The 15,872-nt window shown below is 34.9% G+C and overlaps 1 protein-coding gene across 2 annotated transcripts; it reads right to left on the bottom strand.

Annotated features, from left to right (window-relative positions):
* Positions 1 to 3,032: 3,032 nt before the first annotated feature.
* LOC110449318 lies at positions 3,033 to 8,132 on the bottom strand. Of its 2 annotated transcripts, none has more exons than XM_021496097.1 (3): positions 7,754 to 8,132; positions 6,978 to 7,055; positions 3,033 to 4,583 (listed from the first exon to the last, which is right to left on the bottom strand). In XM_021496097.1, exons 1-3 carry the CDS (start codon positions 8,052 to 8,054, stop codon positions 4,498 to 4,500), a joined length of 465 nt encoding a protein of 154 aa, XP_021351772.1. In that variant the 5' UTR covers positions 8,055 to 8,132; the 3' UTR covers positions 3,033 to 4,497. The 2 variants fall into 2 exon arrangements, with proteins under 2 accessions (XP_021351772.1, XP_021351773.1); XM_021496098.1 differs by having other exon boundaries at positions 6,978 to 7,052.
* Positions 8,133 to 15,872: the final 7,740 nt, after the last annotated feature.

Raw genomic sequence — 15,872 nt, 5'->3', positions numbered from 1 at the left:
AGATGTTTTCAATATGTAGCTTCCAGGTAGTATAGGTACATGTATACATATATATATATATGTATATAACAGTTAGACTGAATACATTATCTCAAACATATAAACACTTATCACATAATCGGCCTGTTATCGAGTGAATTCGCCCGTGTAACATATGTTACTAGTGTAATATACCCTGGAGCGTTTTTCATTGGCTGTGCCAGTGAGAAATCGAGTGTGACGTCTTAATATGGACAATGACCAGATGTCATAAATTGTGAATGGCGCAACAAAATGGCTGTCTCCGTTTGATTAAGCTAGCCCTCTACACTTTGGCTTTAAAACCTGTCAAAATATAAGTTTTCTGAGTTCTGTGATAAAAGTATCTTAAAACTCGTCTCAAAGTTTTTGCCAAGGCTCGCAAAAATAAACACTCCTAAGACTCGTTCATAAAACCTCATGAAATGAAAACTCATTTGAGATCCTATACATATACAAAGAAATTATTTAACAAGTTACAGTATATTGTGTGTATGGTATATAAATACTATTTAAAACATAGACAGTAGATCTCTTTACTTTCCATGTACCAAAGACGTATATAACAGAGCTTAAATCATCGTAATATTACTTTAACCATGCCATTCACGAGAAGATGTATTTTATGATTTATTTTTTATTTCATGAAATAAACCATTTTATCATTTTGAACTTTTGCCTCTGCTTATTTTCCTGAAAAAGCAACTATTTTGTACCTCTTTTATTTCCTGTAAGCAGAGAATTGTTAGAGTGATTTGATTGATTGATGGCTGGGTTGACAGATTTTTACTTCTGTTTTCTTTTTTTGACCTCCTGACCTGGGTCCAGAAAAGTTAAAAACAATTTTAGTATACAAGTATCTCCTCAAAGTAATAGTTTCAAGGATGTGTTTCAAATTTTGTACACAAGGATCCAACACCATTGTGTTTTTTATGTGTATATATATGGAAATTTCCCTTAAATTTCACTTTTGGTTTATCTGTAGCACAGTTGGGCCAGTAAACTTCTATTGACTAAGAAACTCGGTCTGTTAGAGCGACAGTATTACAATCTGAAGTCCGGGGTTGGAATCCCACTAATTGTTTTCTCATCCACAACAACATTGTTGACTTTATCTTGTTTATTATATTTTTATTATTTTTTCAAAAAATCCAAAAGGTATTTTTTTCTTTTCATAAATTATTTTTCAGATGGAAAAATAAGTTCCTGATGCTTAGTTATGGTTTTTGGCTCATGTTCAAGCTTAACACAAAATGCTAATCTAAATATAAAATCGGTATATGTACATGGTGTTACATGTTTCCTAAAAATATAAATCAACAATCACAAATAAATGTATATACTTACATTGTGTGAAAATTATGATTATTTACACAAAACACCTTCAATGACATTATAACTTATATAACTCCAAAAATAAACACAAACAAAAGATATTTGAAATTACAAACTATTTACCTTGAACTGTATAAACATAGACATCTACATGTATAGGGTTAATTTGTAAACTCGAATGTAATGATTAGACAAACACAATGAAGTATATACAAAACATTAATTAAAACTATAAAAAATATATTTATCAATGGCAATATATAAACAAAGGAATGCTTCATATGGAGACCCTTAATAAAAGTACAATAGGTTTATTACCAGAGCCTGTATTCATGAAACCGTTCTCATGCTCAAGCATGGATTTTGTGCTCAAACCAACTTTCTTATGAATCACTTGAATCATTTCAAACGATCAAAAAGTCAAATGTTAAATATCGAAAACAGTTTTCGGATTTAAGTATATTCTTAATGTTTTTTCCAAATCATTGACGACAAAACCATTTTTTAAAGAAATACGGATTGAGCACAAAATCCATACTTTAGCATGATAACGGTTTCACGAATACGGCCCAGGTGTTCTGAAAAAGTTGGCGTATTCTACTTATCGATAACACCCGCCATGTAAATCTAGACCTTCAACCTATGTAAAGTCACATCCTCAAAATAATAACCAGAATACAAGTTAATGAGCATAAAAAAGTCACACAAAGAAGTCAAAAACTTTTCCAACACGATTATGATGGCAACTTATTATTCTATGAAAATTAAATGAAGAAAGCACGGGACACTGAAATAACACAAACGGGACTGAAGATTCATCAAGATATCTTTAACCAAAAAACAAGAGCCCCACGTGGCCTGTATCGCTCACCTTGATATGTTTTAAGCATTTGATACGAGGTAAAGATATAGTACTCCATGGTAGGTACTCTATGTACTCTATGAAAATAAAGAAAAATCCATCCAGTATTTCTGGAGATATTGCGAGAACAAACTTCTAATGTAAAAGTCCAAGATGGCGGCCTGGTGGCCATCTTCTTTTAATGAATACACCCTAATAGGGGGCCACACCCACTGTTTATACAAAACTGAGTCCCCTAGGCCCAAAGATGCTTCAGACAAAAATAGGATAAAATCCCTTTATCCCTACGGAAGAAGAAGGATTTAGAAATTTTACCTCTATTTCCCCTATTGAGACCTCTCCTCTGCCCGTAGGGGGGCATCTCCATCGTTTATACAAAAAAGAGTGCATTTAGTCTTAAAATGCTCCAGGCCAAATTGGAATGAAATCCCTTTATCCTATGATAGAAGAAGGATTTTAAAGGTTTACCTCTATTGTCTCTATTCGGCCCCACCCCTAGGCCTCTACCCCTAGGCTGTCCACATCCACTGTTTATACAACCAACCGATTATACAAAATTGAGTCCCCTTGGACCAAGGATGCTTCAGACTAAAATACGATAAAACCCATTTATCCTTACGATAGGAGAAGGAATTTAAAAGTTTTACCTTTATTTCCCCTATTGGGTCCCTCTCATCTGCCCCTGGGGTTAGTCACACCACCGTTTATACAAAATTGAGCCCCCTTGGACCAACGATGCTCCAGACTTAATAAGGACAAAGTCCCTTAATCCCTATGATCAAAGAAGGATTTAAAGGTTTTACCTCTATTTCCCCTATTAGACTCCACTTCTCTGCCTCCAGGGGGACATTCCCTACGTTTAGACAAAATTGAGGGCCTTTAGCCCAAGGATGTTACAGACTAAATTTAGTTAATATCCACTAAGCTGTTCAGGACAAGTAGCGTTTTAAAGGAAAAATTGACGGACGACGGACTTGCCCTTCGGTCAGGTGAGTTCAAAAGTGACGGACCTGAATAAGTTTGACTGAAAAGATGGCACACATTTGGCCTTTGATCTAGACACCTGATGACAATGCAATGCATGTCGTCTGTCGGTGATGTAGGCATACTGCATGCTTCATCAAGACATTTGTAATGGTTTAAACATTACCGCCCTATCCCACTGCACTGTTGTTGTTTGTGTATACGGTCACCTCCCCTCAATTCTGTTCAGGATATAACTGTAGTACAGGCTGACTAGAGTACGTACTTCTGTTGACTAGGTAACTGTTGGGGGGTTAGGGGGAACAGTGAAACAGTCTGGAGTCAAGGGTCAGATCCTGAAAAATTATGGTAGGGTTGGTGGATTCTTAAATTCATGTAACAGATTAACACCAAATACTAATCAAAATATAAAATCAGTCTATGTACACGGTGGTTCATGTTTCCTAAAAATATAAATCAATAATCACAAATAAAGTAATATACTTGCACTGTGTGAGAATTATAATTATTTACACAAAACACATTAAATGACATTATAACCTACTTCAAAATGACTCGATCATTTAAAATTTAACAAAAAACACCCATTTGAAACTAAACATATTTTCTATTGAATTGTAGATACTTAGTAAATGATTAAGTGTCTAGGAGCCTTATCTGTGCTTTAGTATTCCGATTGCAAAATGATTAATGAGGCATTCTGTGTTGTTGTACTATATGCCAGAATTGTAGTTTGGCATTTTCTGTGAAATATCACACATTACAGTAGGTTCATCGTCATATTGATTGAAGAATGTCACAAATTTCGATTAGAACCACTTTATAGTATAAATGTCTTTAGTTTATCTCAAACGCAAATGCCAAGAGCTTGGTTTATGATTATGTCAACGTTTTAAAGGTGCAAATAAAAGACTTTTTTTATTTATTCATATGAATCAAAATGTTTTATACGCTTCTAACGTGATTGCTTTACTTTGTATTTCTTATTTAGTACAAACACAAGTATAATGTATCACGACTATAGGTGATAGTTAAACCAAAAATAAAATCTCAAACAACTGCTCAAAACCGTAAGTTAAACTGAAATCTTTAATAGAGGTAATCACTGGCTACCAGTCGTATTGACTGTTGCGACTGCAGTTACAGGGAAGAAACGCTAATCCAAACATTATGTGTTATTTTAGATAAATTTGAGATAGATTAATATCTGTTTTACTCAGAGGAAAAATAACATCAGCTCTTCTTTCCTATTACTAGGATAAAAATGTTTTGACGATATTTGATGTTCTCCAATGTCACTAAATCCTTGTTTTTACAATCAGGCTCAAAGCTCGATCGAACAAATTGTAAACGTCCTCCTGCGTCCTTGTCTTCAGTACATTTGCTGAAATTTAAGACAAAAGAATGAATACTGTTGATCCACATACAATGTATATACATAATAAAAGTTCAACATCGTTAAATGTTAGCTGTACAATCTGATTTTTATGGACTTTGTCGTTTTTAAGCAATCATGAAGATTTTGCAATAAATACAACATATACGGTAGTAAGTGGCTAACAAACCACATTGCTGACCATACAATGATCATCGCCCAATCAACACTAACAATTAAACTAAGTTCCATTTTCTCGAATGGTCAACCAGCGAGCGAAATCCTTGACCGACTGGTTCAGATAAAGACAATCTTCCCAATCCCTTGAAGAAACTAGAGAGGCCTGATGTGAAGTCTTCCTAAGGGAACCACATCTGCCAGGGCGTTAAGATAACACCAGAAAACTGAGAAGCCAACGCATCTGAACCTGAGACCTGCCGATGAAGGTCAGGGCAAAATCAGTCGACTTCACAAACTTGGGAAACCTCCGAAAAACCAAAGGTGCAGTCGTGAGCCCGAACGGCATGGTCCGGAACTGGAAGACCTTTTCGTTGCGTCATTTTTATTTGCCACCTCACTTACCACCAGGATATTTCAAGGACTGTTAAATGTGTAGAAACATCTATGTGAAGTGATTGTTAAGAAATTAACTAAGTCCAATTAAGCTGTTTTTGGACGCTAAAATATGAAAATATGGTTCATCACATTGCTCACACTCAATACAATTACTTCAACCTTATAATAGACAACAGCCTATTGACGGTGGTGGTCCAACACTACCCAACAAAACGTGCGCAAAAACTTGAACCTCAAATTTAACTAAGTCCAACTTAGCTGTTTTTGGGCCATGAAATATGAAAATATGGTCCAGCACATTGCTTACACTCGATATAAATGCCTTAAACTCATAATAGACAACTGTGTATTGAGTGTGATGATCCAACACTGTCTGAAAAAAACTTGCCCAAAAACTTTAACCTCAAATTTAACTAAGTCCAATTAAGGTGTTTTTGGGCCATAAAATATGAAAATATTGCCCAGAACATTGCTAACACTGCATATAAATGCTTCAACCTTATAATAGACAAAAACGTATTGATGGTGGTTGTCCAACACTTCACAAAAAAACTTTCCCATAAACTTTAAACTGAAATTTAACTAAGTCCAATTAAATTGTTTTTGGGCCATAAAATATGAAAATATGGTCCAGCACATTGCTTATACTCGATATAAATGACTTAAACTCATAATAGACAACTGTGTATTGATTGTGATGATCCAACACTGTCTAGAAAAAAAATGCACCAAAACTGTAACCTCGGAGGGTGGGACGCCGACGCCGACGCCGACGCCGGGGTGACTACATTAGCCCCCCTATTCTTCGAATAGGCGAGCTAAAAAGTGTTCAATAAATTGATGATGAAATTCATGTCTCCATGTAAGCTGCATTTCATTTGACCCAATTTCCACGGGGGAACGGTGACACGAGAATATTTTGAGAACCCCTTACACCTGGAATCTTTTAAATCCAACATTTAACTAGATAACCATATTAACAATTGTGCGGTTGATGAAACAAATTCTGTATATTGAGACTACGTCAATTGGTCATAGCAAGAGTTCACTTTTGATCCCAGTGCTGTAACTATGTAATTAATTGCTGAGCATGAAAAGATGCATTCTCTCATGATTTGCCACTGAAAGTGGATAATATACCGGAGTAGGGTGCCTTTACATACCATATTTGCGTTGGCATTCTGCATTTTTCCTCTTTAATTGTTCCACAAAAGATGCATGCAATGACATTTTAACACCTTTTTCATTAACGAACTTGGTTGTGTATTTAACACCTAGCAGGTTCAACAAATGTGTTTGAACAGACTTTAATTTTCAGACCAGCACTCTGATCGGTAGGAAGTAGCATGGAAATGGTTAAGATCTAACTAGATAACACTATATATAATTGCGCGCTCGAGGAAACAAATGCGACACTGCTTTCAGATTTGACCACACGGTAAGGCTCTGTCCATTGATACTTAGTCAATTGGTCATAGCAATAACTGACTCTGGATCCCAGTGCTGTATCTATATATACATTAATTGCTGAGCATGAAGAGTTGAATTCTCACATGATTCAACATACATGTTTGAACAGATTATTATTTTCAAACTGGCACTAATCGGTAGGAAATAAATAATGTCTTGCAACTGGTAATCAAAACAAAAATATTTTTGCTAAAATAAAAGATACGAAAAAACTTTACTTATGAATAATGTATGCTGTCGAATTCAGGAATTAAGGCAAATCATAATACACCTAATTAACATGGTATATGATATGACCGCCATGCTCAAATTGTCAGTTCATCCAATTGAAACGATAATACCCATGCCTTTGCGTACCCATTTGTCGTTCCAAATCCTCATTCTTCTTGTGCATGTCGGTCAGTTGACCTTTCAACTCCTCACGGGTTGCTACTGCTCAAGAAACAATAACATTTTTTACTATTTGTATTTATTTGATAACACGAATATACATTAACCCGCCTATTTTTTAATGTTTTTTTTATATTTATTTGAATTTACTAGTCTTTCCGACACATATACATAAGTGACTGAGCTTGATTGATTTTGATAAGTTATTTTACGAATTTTAAAACGTAAACGATTATATTCAGATAACCAGTGAGATATTGCACCAACCTTTTGTAAGATCTATGTAAGTCTTTACAACACGTAACAAAATTAAGTCAACATTGTTTTGCACTTTTTACACTCTGCGTAAGGTATTAACGGAAATTTGATAAAAATAAAAAAGAATGCTAGTTTTATCCTGCTGAAAAGAAAATAGAGTGAAGGTTCGCGGCAAGCTACTTTGAAATATAAGGGCAAAGATGACGACGGACGGACGCTGCGCCAGTATATAACCCCTTTAGCACGTAGTGCCAGGTTATCTGAAATTAAATGTTGTTGTTTTTTCCTTCATTTTACTCTATTTGAAATAAATTTTATTTGTTGAACTACAGACATTAATGTATTCGTACTTCTAGTAATTATGTTCGGGAAAAAATGCGTAAAATGTATACCACATTCATCCAATCATTTGATGAGTAATACTAACGCATGCTATCTTGAGTTACTGTTAAAGAATATAAGGTTGCTATAGAAATAATACTTACTTCCTGGTATACTGTCTTGTATCGCTTTAATTTCTTTCGTGGCTTTGACAATAATATCTTTGGCCCTCACGTCAATGTTTTTTACAGCTTCAAGTAATTTTTCATAGTTTCCAAGGCTTACTACAGCAAACATTTGCAATAACAAAAAGACATCTGTGAAGCTTTCAGAGTGTTGGTCCACTCTTGGATGTTGGAAGTTCGCATCTATGTTCATGAGGAAGCTTTTCCATTCATCATTTCTCATTTTTGGATATATGTGACACTTAAGAGCACACACCATGTCTGCCTCAATTAACTTCATTTTTCTTTGTTTATCAGAACAGAGGACTTTTTCCTGTGCCGCATGGTTGTTGCTTGCTTCCTTGTATGACTTTGGAAGGGAATTATCTGTCTATAAAACGCATGTTTATTTTAGTGTACATCTTAAATCATTGAAAATATACCCATTACTATGATTATAATTTATAAACAGTCGTGCCGGGAAAAAGTAAGATTAGGTACAGTTGTTTCGTTTCTTGAAAGACATCTTTAATATTAGAATGTATACGTAGTATTAGGCAAAACTAGAAAGTTTACAGAAGACGTGAGAAGAGCATTGAAAAATATAAAGACAACAAAGCAGAATGATTTGGTCAGATTTCTAAATTACGCCAATAGATTTTAGTTTAAAGCGTTGTGGAAGGTATTCATAATTATGACATTATTTTTTCTGTATTGTGTTTAATACTTCCACTAGAACAAGGTATTCTTTTCTTTCAATGCAATTTTATTCGTTTTAAATGATAATAAAAAGAATGAAAATGTTACATTCAAGAAATGTCTGCTAAACTTCAAAGTGAAGAATTCTTAGAGAAGACCAAAAATTTGCGAAAATAGATAAAACCTAATAACATCGTCCCGAGGATGATCCGTTATAAATTGAGTGAAAAGCTCTTCTGACGCTCTATACTAGTAGTCTTTCGAATATTGACATCGGACGTAGCTCCAATGCATAAAATCGGTACCTTGTATTTCAATATAATAAAGTAAAATGTATTAGTATTTATTTATGTTATTAAGGCGTTAATACTTAAGCTTCTTAGTCAACACACAAGTACATTTTGTAACACAAGGAATCAAACAAGTTCAGATTGGTCCAAGTGTGATATTATAATTCTAAATAGGTAATAAGAATTTTCTAATATTGAAAATTATGATATCAAAGGTAATTACACAGCATGAATATATGACAACTGGGCACATTTTAGAATTCCATTATAATGAGCATACATTAAAACTTTGATGCCGCTTCTTAACGCCTTTCCTAAAATATGCCTATGTCCGAAACTTTTAGATACCAGAAAGCAGTACAATTTAACTGACGTAATAACTCCCCCACATGTTTTGGAAGAAAACAGTTCAATTGAGTTTACACACTGATAAAGTCAAAAGTATCTTCGATAAATTTTGTCTTAGAATCAACTTAAAGTCCTGCATGATGCTTCCAAGAAATATTTATGCTAAACCGTCAACAGTAGACGGACCTGTCAATCTGGAAACTGCAGTACACAATAATTTGTATGTTAACTCTCAAAAACTATAACTTCCTAATACCAAACAAGAAGTATAGGATTCTCTCTTGCGTGTTAAGCTCAGTAAAGCGTCTGGTATTAATTATATAATGATATCAAAATGTTTTCCAAACTTTTCATACACATTGTTTTTATTTTAATAAAGTTCCAGATATCTGGGAAATATACCAATAAATTTGAAGAACAAGAATAAATACTCAAGCTTATGGTTTGAAGAATATTTTAACTTACATTATTCTGTCCGTGAACATAGTAAATTGGCTAATAGAACATAAACAGCATTATTTGTAAATGAAAGTACTTGTATGCTGGTGAAACGATTCATAATGGGTTTTTTTTTGTAAAACAAACGACCTATATCGTTGTTTTGTAATCTATACATTTCTTTGATTTAATAGCATCTGTAATTTGGCTATGGAATTAAGGTATAAATAAGTACCAAGAAGAGTCCATGATTCAGTTAAAAGTCTGAAGATATTTTTGCGTTCATCACGGAAAGCTAGAAGATTATCATTAAGAGGTGATAAGGGATGAAATTCCTGTAATGTCAACCGGACGATGGATTATTTATCACAAATATAGAAACTTATGTAAACTTACTGCGTGAAAATATATAGGTGTAGGTTTAGTCTGTATCCGTCTTCTTTGTTTTAACCGTTCAATATCTGATGTAGGCATGTTTTAGTGTAAGTATACATTGGAATGCATCATTATAAATGTTTTGTCTATTTCTTATATATTTCATTGCACATGTGATAAAACCGCCAACGTTTCCTGCTTATACGATACAAAATTGGAATTATGAAACAAACTTTAAAATGCGGTTGTAGAATTGTTTTATTCTCTGGGTGTGCCACACTGGTGCATGACCTACATAATCGCTGGCTTCTCTACCTGCGCAGGCCTTAGTGGCCAAGTTTACATTCAAAGCTTGGTTTGCTTAACGATTTAATTGAGGAAGGGGTATTATACATTCAAAATAATCGAAATACAAAAATAGAGTTGTATGTTTTACATTTTGAAATACGTAAGACAAGAAATATTTAAGTATTTGTGTATAATAAAAGAGTGTTCTCAAAGTCGCAGTTTGAACATTTGTCTAATGTTATCAAGCTTTCAACAGTTCAACAACCGGACCCTGCTTCCCTGCTACACTGCGTATGAATATATAACTTTGAAAAAAAGAGTATCGCCTGCATGTTATAGAAATATGTTATGATATTTCGCGATTGAAAATAACTGATTTGACATTGAGCAATTTAGTAGGCATACAGTATTGAAATTGGGATTTTATTACAAACTATTCTCGAGTTTGTGCCGTGTTTCCATCCCATCGAGCTCGCACGACGCCTATAGGGAGTCGGATGAAATCCGAACCCCCTCCCCCCCCCCAACCCAACCCAACCCAACCCAAATAATACACCTGTTGTTACACACTGCATTAAGTAGGCAACTAATGTTCGAGTCGCTTCAGAAATTAGGATATGCGTTTTTGCAATATACTTTGGGATACAAAAGCGATCAAAATAAATATGCTGCAGCCATTGTAACAGTTTGGATCTTTTGTCATTTCTCTCTACTTCTAACTACATTTTTGTTTCTTAGCGCCTTGCATGGAAACACATTTAGCTTTAATGTTGAACGTTCACCCAGGTGAGGAAGGCAATGGGTTCTGGATAATTACAAATTTGTCCCGAACGAAGAAAAATAGATAAATAATAACTAGTTTATTAGTTTGTCACTTGCCTTATAAGAGTATAGCGGGAGAGTGGGTAAGTGACAAATTACAAGTACTATTATAAGCTGTACATAAAACAAATGTGTTGTATCAAGAACCCTTGATCCAACACGAAGGAACTATGCGTGATCGTGACACTATTCAATCACGACTTTATGATCAATCAATATTGACGTCACGAGAATCACCAAGTGACTGTGCTCGGTCAATTAATGAATATGATTCTTGTCTCAGGTATGATGCCATGATATCTACTTAGATTTTCATGATTCTTAACTTTTTGAACCGCCTTACTCACAAATTAAAATTCGCAACTAGGGTCACCATCAGCAAAACGAAGAAAAGAAACCTCTCTATATAAATCTCCACGGGGAGATGATTAACTATTTGAGGTTGGTAACTATTTTCTTTAGTCTGTATATCTGTCATTTTGACTTACTTTCGAAAATGTACCCAAAAGGTATCTTTACGTGGGATGCCGTTAATGCTCTTGCTGATGTTTAGCTTTGAGTACGCATATTTAATATGGGATATTGTTAATGCTCTTTGGCATTTAAATGCTTTGTATTGACATGTTTCTGAAGTGGCATCAGAGTTTACATGATGTGCCCTAACACTTTGTACGTAAACTTATCTAGATTTATTGTACGCTAATTAGAAAAAGTTTCCAGTGGGAACTTTATCCTGGATTATTGTTTATGCTTTCATGTGTGTAAATGACTTGGTCATGGAAATATTCTTTTCGTATCGAGAAACTAAAAGTGAAACTAGTCCAATATTGGACTTACCTCGTATTAAGGTTGCCCACTTTTTCGGGACAAATATTGAACTGTAACCAACTTGAGGAAATCCACCATTTCGCAATAAACTAGCGTTATTTGTTGAAACCTTTACATAATAGTTATGCAACCATGTTATCTAGGCATTCCGATAGACCGGAGATTTGTTTGGAAAAAATACCCCAAAAAATGAATTTTTGTCAATTTTAATATTTTCCATTTTTTGGTGTGTGGCATTGTTCAAAACAATAACAACAATAAAAAAATGAAAAGAAGCATTACTTATTAACCTGAATTATTTTATTTATCACAAAATATATAGAACACGTTAAATAAAATGTTTTTTTTTTTTAAATTGTATGGATAAAAATGATAATCTACCAGCTAAAAGCAAACAGGACACAAAGGTTTCTAACAAAAAATTGAAATAAAAATAAATCAACAAAATATTCACAATGGCTATACAATTAATTGATTTTACATTGCACACACACATTGATCAGAGGGATACAAATAACACAATGACAGTTATTTCTTTAAACAGATAAAAAAAGCAATATAGTCTCCCACCCGTATTGCTTTCTTTATTGGCTGAGCTGTACAGTTATTTAAGTATATAGGTCTGTCACATACTCCCTGTACTCCCTCTCAATGCCAAAACATACTTGCAAACCAAATCTTGTTAACCCAGAAGAACGAGTTATGCTGAAATCGTCCTAGTAGTAAAGGAAAAAATGTCAGAACAAAGATTTTTATTAAGGGCCATAACTCCTAAAAAAGGGTCGAAATGAAAAAACACTGGCCATAAATAAATCTTAGACTTCCGAATGCATAATTATATCACTTTTGCAATATCTCCTTAGCGCCAATTAAACATATATTTCCTACAGACCATCAGCAGTGCACGTGTGTCACAAATGTTCTCATGTCAACTAGGAATTTGCCATGGGTCGTATGTCAGTATACACTTCTTCATACGATAATGTTAATGTTAACACTATGAAACTTAAATCAATTCCCCATAACAAACAAGGAAGAACAAAAAGCTTAATTATTTGTACTACTTATTAACTATAGTGTGATCGCTGTACTCCTCAAGCGAAACACAGATTCAATCAATGCTCTGATGATACAAAATGCAACTGAATACATGTTAATTTCACTGATTGGTGTATTCATTCAGCCTTACTGTAACGAGAAACGACCGGGATTGATTAAATACTGGTTCCCTAGAACATAAGGCAAACACGGTTCAAACAGTATATAATACAATGTATTTACAATGCATAATTAGTACATAATATACAATATTCATCACACACAAAATCAGAATGGCTCTCTCTCTCTCACTATCAACTCGCTAACGAATAACGTGTAATATGTACATATATATAACTAACTGATATTACAATATGCCATATCAACACCCTAAAGTCTCTGTAGCTTGTTGGACGCTGTTGTGTCGTCTCCAATGTTGATGACGCCGTCCTCCCTTAGACTTGTCCAATCTCAGTGAAGTCCCCTCCAAGCTCACAAACACATATAGAACGTAGCGGGTCACACAGATCCAGCCGGTACATAAGCAGGTCACACAGACCAGTCAACAACAGGTCACACAGACCAGTCAACACTCAGTAACACAGACTTGTTGGACACAGGTCACACAGACCAGTCCAATATACGGGTATAAAGTGTTACCCTCTCCATGGCCACACAGGTCAAGGTAAGTATATGCAGTCATGGGTCACACAGACCAGCCAAAGACAAGGGTATTAGGCTTTACCCTCTCCATGACCACACAAGTACAGGTATGTATATATGTAGGTGAAGGGTTACTCGGGGAACGTTCAGTCTCACGTCATCGGATCCGATGGTTGTAGAGTACCAAAATGACCATCTGTATTTGGCCTTCCGTTACACGAACGTCCACGGCCCAAGGACGAAAAGCTACAATATACGCATGCCTTAATTAAATAGCTATTATACACGTAACGATTGTATTATACTGGTATACAATTTAATTATAATTATTGATTAAGACAATATCATCTATATCTGAACTGGTTATATATAGTGTTTAAGCAGAATGTTAGCACTAAACATTTCATTATGCTGAACAAAGCTAACAGTGTTATTGTTCACGCGTTACCTAGTCCCATACGCACGCATATATACACACCCCGTGCGCTCTCAGTATTGGGTATGCATACATTCATACCAGGTAAAATACAACTTTATAAGGCACGCATAAGATCCAACGCCTATATATGAATCAATACATTTGTTATAATAAATCTGATAAAACTTAAACAAGTTTAAACTTACCGCAAGCAGCTATTTGCGCTCCAACATTCACTACACGGTCCGCACCCGAAATGTCCGCCCTTCTCACCTGAAGTACACTTATAAGCGCATGCGTAACTTACCTGTTAAAGTTACCTGGCTGGAAAGCGCGCGATATTCAAACACTGATATTTACAAGTTATATACACCCTGTCCAAATGGCATGTGACACTTACCAGGATACTTAATTTCAGATATATTACAGCAAGGCGAAGTATTGCAAGGCAATCCATAGTCCCCTACCGGTAATGATTTCTATATTCATCAAACAGTTTACTTATATCAGGAAGCACAGGTCACAGTGACCTACTTTTTGCACTCCGCCATCCAAAAGTGTCCTTGTGCACCAAACTGGTTATTCCAGGGGAAAAGTCTAGAAAATATGCCCCGAACAAACTTTCTCAAAGGTTTAGATCAAGAGTCAAGTCATAGGTTACAATGACCTTATTCGTGCCTCTGTATACCTTCATTCCAAGATGTCATTGTACACCAAATGTTGTTACACCAGGTAAAATAGTAATTCTTGCACGCTGCATCCGCCATCCTCAGATGCCCTTGTACACCAAATCTGGTTACTTCAGATGAAATAGTATAGAAGATAAGGGTGCAAATAATTTACCTTGTGTCATACAATAACAATTTCACTGTAAACAAATATTGTAATACATGAATCACATCAAACTTCAGTTATCAATTTGTATAGTGTATGCTTGTAAAAGTCATCGTGAGTTCATATTTTTCTGATATTCGAAATATTATTTTCTTATGTATTTAAACTAGTTGTATAGCATGGATTACATTCCACAACTACATGTAGTCAGTCAGTTAAGTGTAGTGTGTGCTATCATGAAATGTGCTTAAGCAACAGTTATTCACAATTCCCAGAATTTTCAAAGTTTAGAGTCAATTAAGCTTAACCATTGCTTGCTAATTTGACAATGTGAAATGTACTAGACTTCACGGGTAAAATTCCATGGACAGTTTCATGCTTTGTTATTATATTACATAAAGATTGTCAAGCCTCTTGTGGTTTAATACTGCTCTGAAAGTTACACAAGAGTATGTGCATTGGACTAAACACTAATGTATTGCATGTATGTAAACTTATAAGAGTATTTGATACACAGACGGTTATGCCAGTGGACTTAGACCAGGATGGGAGTAGGGGTACTTTTTACCCAGCTCTCCTCGGCAAATACATCTTACAGATTTTTTTTAACGGAAAGTCTCCCATCCTTCATAACTGTCCTCATTAATATTTATTTTTTCAAATAGGTGGCAATTTTCAACTTTAACGTATTTGGATTTAAGTATCGTTTTGTTTCAAAGATATACCAAAACGAGGCTTGATACCCATAGAGGGGGTCACATGAACTGCAACAGCCTATGAGGAAAGTGACTAGTTGGGGAGGATATGTGAGGGAGATATGGCTTCATTTAGAAGGGAGGTCTCCCTCTGGAAAATTTTGAATTTTGGATGAGAGATCATGTTTCCCCAGTGTATCTAACAATTATATGTGATAAAATGGCTTTGTTGGACACTACTGAATCCATATAGCGCAAAAACTGCACAGCATGTAATTTAATGATCACGCGTTAAATCTTTATTGATGATAACAATAACTTTAGTTTCAATCCAGTTGTTGTTGATAATTGTAGCTCCTATTGGATTTATTCTCATCTTTCAA

The sequence above is a fragment of the Mizuhopecten yessoensis genome, unplaced genomic scaffold, assembly GCF_002113885.1.
Source record: "Mizuhopecten yessoensis strain PY_sf001 unplaced genomic scaffold, ASM211388v2 scaffold4559, whole genome shotgun sequence".
Lineage (NCBI taxonomy): Eukaryota > Metazoa > Mollusca > Bivalvia > Pectinida > Pectinidae > Mizuhopecten > Mizuhopecten yessoensis.
The sequence above is the reverse complement of the archived record's forward strand: the minus strand, read 5'-3'. Positions and strand labels throughout refer to the sequence as shown.

Coding starts and splice junctions, on each gene's coding strand:
- LOC110449318 (XM_021496097.1), bottom strand. CDS start 8,054: ATGAAGTTAATTGAGGCAGACATGGTGTGTGCTCTTAAGTGTCACATA. Junction 7,056..7,753: donor ACAAGACAGTATACCAGGAA/GTAAGTATTATT, acceptor TTGTTTCTTGAG/CAGTAGCAACCCGTGAGGAG. Junction 4,584..6,977: donor GGATTTGGAACGACAAATGG/GTACGCAAAGGC, acceptor CTTAAATTTCAG/CAAATGTACTGAAGACAAGG.